The 6,540-nt window shown below is 57.7% G+C and overlaps 1 protein-coding gene across 7 annotated transcripts in view; it reads left to right on the forward strand.

Moving 5' to 3' along the window:
• Positions 1-5,632, forward strand: part of TLE3 (TLE family member 3, transcriptional corepressor) — a 29,053-nt gene extending 23,421 nt beyond the window's left edge. For all 7 annotated transcript variants that reach the window (XM_062584162.1, XM_062584164.1, XM_062584163.1 and 4 more), the window contains exons 15-20: positions 87-336; positions 518-765; positions 1,405-1,552; positions 3,361-3,511; positions 4,083-4,159; positions 4,351-5,632. In XM_062584162.1, the coding sequence (XP_062440146.1) occupies positions 87-336; positions 518-765; positions 1,405-1,552; positions 3,361-3,511; positions 4,083-4,159; positions 4,351-4,458 (982 nt within the window). In that variant the 3' untranslated portion in view covers positions 4,459-5,632. The remainder of the gene's footprint in view (positions 1-86; positions 337-517; positions 766-1,404; positions 1,553-3,360; positions 3,512-4,082; positions 4,160-4,350) is intronic.
• The last annotated feature ends 908 nt before the right edge of the window (positions 5,633-6,540 follow it).

A 6,540-nucleotide genomic window follows, 5' to 3' on the forward strand; every position in this document is an offset into this window, starting at 1 on the left:
TCCTCGCGTCTCCGGTCGCGGTGCTGCGGCGTTTGCAGCGGCGCTCGCTGCCCGGGGCTGACGGCTCCTTTGCCCTCCCTCGGCAGAGCCTACTCGTTCCACGTGAGCGCCGACGGGCAGATGCAGCCGGTGCCTTTTCCCCACGACGCCCTCGCGGGCCCCGGCATCCCCCGGCACGCCCGCCAGATCAACACGCTGAGCCACGGCGAGGTGGTGTGCGCCGTGACCATCAGCAATCCCACCAGGCACGTCTACACCGGGGGCAAAGGCTGCGTGAAGATCTGGGACATCAGCCAGCCGGGCAGCAAGAGCCCCATCTCGCAGCTGGACTGCCTGGTAAGGGGAGGGTGGGCTCGGGGCAGGACCGTGTCCCCTCGCCCGGGGGCCTGGAGCATCCCTGACACCTGCGCGAGCCCCCACCGCATGTGCTCGTCACTAAGCAGAACTTGTCCCCTCCGGTGTCCTGGTCTCTGGCGCGGTGGGTTATTCATCCCTCCTGTTGCTCTCCCGCCCCCAGAACAGGGATAACTACATCCGCTCCTGCAAGCTCCTGCCCGACGGCCGCACGCTGATCGTGGGAGGGGAGGCCAGCACGCTCACCATCTGGGACCTGGCGTCCCCCACGCCCCGCATCAAGGCCGAGCTGACCTCCTCCGCCCCGGCCTGCTACGCCCTGGCCATCAGCCCCGATGCCAAGGTCTGCTTCTCCTGCTGCAGCGACGGCAACATCGCCGTGTGGGATCTGCACAACCAAACGCTCGTCAGGTGCGTGTGCCTCTAGCCGCGTGCGTGGCCAAAGCAGGAGGGTGGGGAGCTTTGGAGCAAGCTGATTGTGCTCGTGTATGATCTGGGATATTTTTGGCTGTGTTTTGGTATGAGAACCTCAGGGATGGCAACGAGAGAGCCAACTTGTGGCGCTTTCTGCCCTTAACTTAATTGAATGGGCTCCTTCAGGCTGGCGTGCCCTGGCAAAGGAGACCTTCTTTCATGCTAGCTGCTAGTTTGCCAGTGGCTGAGCTTGAATTAAGGGGATGAGAGGAGAACAGTTGGGTTTCCAGATGCCCTTGGTTGTGAGGAAAGCCTTGAAAATGCAACCGAAGTGGAAATGGCTGTAGGGACACACTGGGGTTTCTGGAGAGCATAGTGCAGGGTAGGGCATGTCAGGCAGGCAGCTCCCTCCTCCCCGCAAAGCCCGTAGGAGGCCTGTAGGGCACATCAGAAACATGATTCCCCGACTGCTCTGTTTAAAACGCCTCCTTCCCTTTTCATGCCTCAGCTCCCTGCGTCTTGCCTTTCTTAGCCTTGGGTTGCACAGCGGCAGGTGTCTTCTGAGCTTCCTTTGAAATCACCTACGTGGTTTTTGCTAACGCTCCTCCTTGAAGGGTTAAATTTCTTTCTTTGAAGGCAATTCCAAGGCCACACGGATGGTGCCAGCTGCATAGATATCTCACACGATGGTACGAAGCTGTGGACGGGTGGTCTGGACAACACGGTGCGTTCCTGGGACCTACGGGAAGGCAGGCAGCTGCAGCAGCATGACTTCACGTCCCAGGTAAGCGCTGGGTGCCCCTGGGCCCTGCAAGGGGGGAAACGTCCTGGCTGTGCTGCGGAGCTCGCTGCCTTGCTGAGCGCTTAGTCTTGCGTGGTGCACGTCGACCCAAGGAGGTGGCAGCCGCAGGCTGGATGCACTCTCGAGGCAGGAGACCCGCAGGGCTTATCCACCAGCACAGAAGCTGGCCCGGCCGCTCGGAGGTGGCAGGAGCAACTGACCCCTGCGCAGTAGCGATGCGAGGCTTTTCCTGCTTGGAGGATGGTCTTTGCCAGCCCTCGCTAGCTTCGTGCAGGGATGTCCCAGGTGTAATGTAAAAGTGTTCAAGAGAGTAAGAGCTGCAGGGCTCCTCTGGCTGTTGTTTTGGCTCCTCTTTCATTGCTTTTTCATCTGCTGCAAGACTAGGCTGCCGTTAAGCTGTGTGCCTGGGGATGCTGCTCAGGTCTTCGCCGGCCCTGCCGCGCGCTCTCGGTGCCCAGCACCCGCGGGATCGCTGCAGGGCCCCGGCACCTGCGTCCTGGGGAGCTCCCCAGAGCTCGTGTCCAGCGGGGCAGAGCTGGGACTTGGTGTCCTACTGGGAGCAGACGTGGCCGTATCTGTGGAGATGGAGCAGTCCCCGTGTCCCCAGGGCTCGTGCCACAGCTCCGAAGCCCCAGCTCCCACTTAACGTGTGCATGTGCTTCCAAATCCTGCTGCAGCTCTTCAAGGCTGGCCGGCAAGCTCCATAAATACCGTGCGACGGGAAAACGCGAGCGCGTGCTGAGGGTGCAGAGAGGCGGCAGCGTTTCCGAGGTCTCTGCCGGGTCCCAGCTGCTACCCCAAGGCCCTGGCGGCCGGGATTTCCCCTGTAGTAGCACTTGGCAGTGCGAGGCCAGGCACGCAGAGCCCGCCCCGCCGTGGTTTCCAGTTGCGAGGAACCATGACTTAGAGCTTATTTAGTCGCGCTGCCTTCCATGCAGAGTCCCCTGTTCTGGAGAATGCCAGAAAGATACTTTCTGTCCAAATACATAAATACCCTGGCGGGAGTCCTGTCCCTGGAAGAGGCTGTGTTTCAGCCTGGGGTGCCTCGTTCAGAACAGGGAGGAGGATTATGCTGCTGGGGCAGAGCCGTTTTCTTCTGGCTCCCGGATTTGTTGAACCCGGCGTTTCGACAGCGCGGGACAGTTGGTGATTTGCGAGGACTGGGCCGCGTCCTTTCCAGCCCGTCAGGCCGTTTCTCTTCTGAATCGCTGGCCTTGCTGTCAGCTCTGCGGGCAAAGCTCAGCCAGAGGGCTGCGGGCCTTCATTTTTTATTAAACTGTGCCTGGATCGGAGAGAAGAGAAATGGGCAGTGCTGCAGAGAATCGCGTGCTCGGTACAGCCTGGTGCCATCATTGACGTGCCCGAATGTCTCCCTGAAAAATCAAGATGTATTAAAGTAGAGCCTTTCTGCTGCGTGGCTGCTATTGGTCCTGTGCCCTGGTGGAGCCGGAGCTGGAGCCGGGCAGTGCTCTGCAGCGATAGCTCGGCAGTTGCGCTCGGGTTGAGTCGTGCCTGCACGTGAGGTGGGGAAGAGCGGGCAGCGAGCGTGAACTTCCCTTGCTAGCAGGGCAGATCCATCCCTAGGTCGCCGTCGCGTGGTCCCGCTCGTGCCTCGGGCGCTCAGCTTCGGTCCCTGACGGTGGGGACCTGCCTTCCACCCGCGGGACCGGTGGCGGACCACGACGCACGTTAGCACCGGGGGTGGCCGCGTGGCGCCCGGCTCGCCGGGGTTTGCCCGGCGGAGGAGGCTGGGAGCCCCCATCCCTGAGGCCGTCTGTGTGTCCTTGCAGATCTTCTCGCTGGGATACTGCCCGACGGGCGAGTGGCTGGCGGTGGGGATGGAGAGCAGCAACGTGGAGGTGCTGCACCACACTAAGCCCGACAAATACCAGCTGCACCTCCACGAGAGCTGCGTCCTTTCGCTGAAGTTTGCCTACTGCGGTAAGTTCCTCCAGCCTTTAAAGTTGCTTGGGTTAAAGCTAGCCCTGTGCACAAGACCTCGAGCGAGGACTGCGGCGGCCAGCTCTGCAGCAAGGTGCCATGCACAGCAGGGTCGAGGCCACAGCAGTGGGCTCAGCACAGAGGCTTCCAGCAGGATTTGTCTTGTGGGTGACAAAATTGGGGATTATTCCTGTAAAACCTTAATCAAAGGTGCCAATTGGCAAATAAAGAAAATTGTGATGGGGCAGAGAGCATCTGAAGCTGTGCCGGGGCACGGGCGCAGTGCTCGGAGCAGGAGCGTAGGATGTGGCTCCGTAGGAAAGGGGCTGGGACAGGCATGTTAGGAAAACCTGCGGAGAAAAATTTGGAGCGTGAGTAGCTGGAAGGCTCTGGGAGGGCTGGGACGAGCCTGGTCTGGCAGCGGCAGTGTGTGCCCGCAGCCCGCTTCAAGGTGGGGTGGAAGAAGGGGGGGATGTAAAAGCTCCCCGTGCCCCCCGTCGCCCCTCGCCTGGCAGCGGCAGCCGGACTCGGGACGTCTCGCGGCTGCTAACGCCGTCCTTCCTGGCCTTAGGGAAATGGTTTGTGAGCACCGGGAAAGACAACCTCCTCAACGCCTGGAGGACGCCCTACGGGGCGAGCATATTCCAGGTACGGGCGGCTGCGGGGCGGGAGAGCGGGGCAGGACCGGCCGCGCGGTCCTGCCTCTCCGCGCGGCCCCGGGCGCGTCCGCGCGGTCCTGCACTTCCACGCGGCCCCGGGCGCGGGAAGCGCTGCTGCAGCAGCCTCCTCGGGAAGCCACGCTGACTTGTGCCTTTTTTCCCCGCTCCTTCCTCTTCCAGTCAAAGGAATCTTCGTCTGTCTTAAGCTGTGACATTTCGGCAGATGACAAATACATCGTAACTGGCTCCGGGGACAAGAAGGCCACAGTCTACGAGGTCATCTATTAACTGTGGATTTTAACGGGGCTGCCGGCTCCAGCAGGACTCTGGCGGACGGACAGACGGACGGACGGGAGCGGCCGCGCGGCCGGGGACGGTCCTGCCAGCCGCGCCGGTCCCCGGGCTCGGCCAGGCGCGCGCGGACCGAGGCGGCTCGGCGGCGTTTCGCGTTGGAGGCCTGGCTAGAAAACGTACGGATTCATTTGGAGGTCTGCAAATATGGCACACATTGAAGCCCTAAACAAAATTTTTGTTTTGGTTTTTAGGGTTTTGGTTTCTTTTTTTTATTTTTTTATTTTTTTATTTTTTTTTGGTTTTCTGGTTCTTTCCGTCTGCGCTTTGGTGGCACTATACAGGACTTATTTTTTATTGTGACTTTTTTTTGGTGCATTCTGCATAAGACTTGTGAAAAATGTAAATAACGGACTAGTAAATAGAATCGGAAGGGTGGGGGCCCCCTCCTGGTACACTAGTTGTGTATTTTTCGTCTGCTGTAATTGTATTCCACTGATGGTTTTGGTGGTGGCAATTTTTTTTTTCCTTTCCCCCGAAGCGCCCGCTCGGGTCGCTCCTCTGACACGCAGCTTGTAACCAGACTGAGCAAAGGTGTCCACTGGTGAAAGTTGTTCCTACTGTTGTACACGTGAGTTGTTCAGTGTGTTAGTCATGTTTGAACACTGTATGGACCGAAGCGAAGCCGGTTGGGTCTCCAGCTGCTGACGGGACATCAGCAAAACAATCAAGTTTTTATATGGATTTTTGTGCTCGTTCGTTTGAAGAAAACAGGAGGTCCCTGTTTAGGAAACCTCTGCTCAAGCCCTTCTTGCTCTTCGGACATAAACGATGAGGAATGATTTCAAAGAAAGCATAGTAAATTCAGCTCAGGGAGCCACGAAAGATAATAGCAACTTATGTGTTTTGTATTCAAATGAAAGTAAAGAATTAGAATTGATAACCTTTAAAATACAATTTTTTAAAACAAAGTTTACTAACAAGTAGGGTTTGTGTGTGGTGGGGGGAAGGGGCTGGCTTTGGTAGGGTCCTGTGGCTATATGGTCTTGTGTCTTCTGGTATATAGGTTTCAATGAAGCAAACCCCATCCCCGCACAGGCCTGCGTTTCAGCGTTTTGTACTAAAGGGTAAAAAAGAAATAACGGGAAATAAAAGTATTTGTGTAGCAGAAGTGCTCACCCTGTATTGTAGCATACGGAGGAGAATTTTGATACTGCATTTCAATGAATTATGTTTTGATTTTTGTTTTTTAAACTGGTCAACAAGTAATTGGGAGTCAGGGTGACAGCTACCCGCTTTCGCCGCGTCGCCAGCGGGGACGGTGCCGAGGGCAGGGCAGGGGGCTCGTCTCGTGGCAGGCGCTTCTCTTTCCCTTAAAAAAAAAAAAATAATTTTTTTTTTGAGATGTTTTGCCCTTTTCTGCTAAAAGCAAAACTAAGGGAAGCTTCCCCGGCTCAAGGCGCCCAGCTGTGCGGCTCCGGGGCGGTGCTGCAGGAGGGACCCCCGTCCCCGCGCGCTGGCTGTCGTCGCGCCGGGGCCGCAGCTCGCCGGCGGGACGGGCGGCGGCGAACCCTCCGCGAGGGCTGCGCCGGCGGCGGAGCCGTGCCGCAGCGGGGCGGGCGCCGGGGGCGTCCTCGGAGCGCATCCCGCGCTTCGCAGCGCTGGAGACGGTCGGGAAAGTGGGCAGCTCCCCCGCCGGCAAGGCCGCCGCGAGCTCCTGAGCCGCGTGGTTGCTGCTTCGCAAGTTGGTGCTGCTGCCGCCTTTTTTTTTTTTCCTCCTAAAAAAAGAGAAAGGAACTGCGTGCAGCTCAGTTGGCAGAGGGTTTCTGAGTCAGACTTCTCAACTTTACACCAAAGTATGTAGCAGAATGTGTACAGCTGTTAATAACTACAACTGTCTTTTGTAAAAAAAAAAAAAAAAAAAAAAAAAAAAAGGGAAAAAGGGAAAGAAAAAAGAATAAAAAGTAAATGTAATGAAGTGCAAATGAGAACAAAGTGTCTATAAACCATTTGATCTCTGGAAACCTGCACGGAGCCGTTAGGAGAGCCACGCGGCGGGGCCCCGGAGCAGAGGGGTGC

Source organism: Rhea pennata, chromosome 10 (genome assembly GCF_028389875.1).
Source record: "Rhea pennata isolate bPtePen1 chromosome 10, bPtePen1.pri, whole genome shotgun sequence".
Taxonomy (NCBI): Eukaryota; Metazoa; Chordata; class Aves; order Rheiformes; family Rheidae; genus Rhea; species Rhea pennata.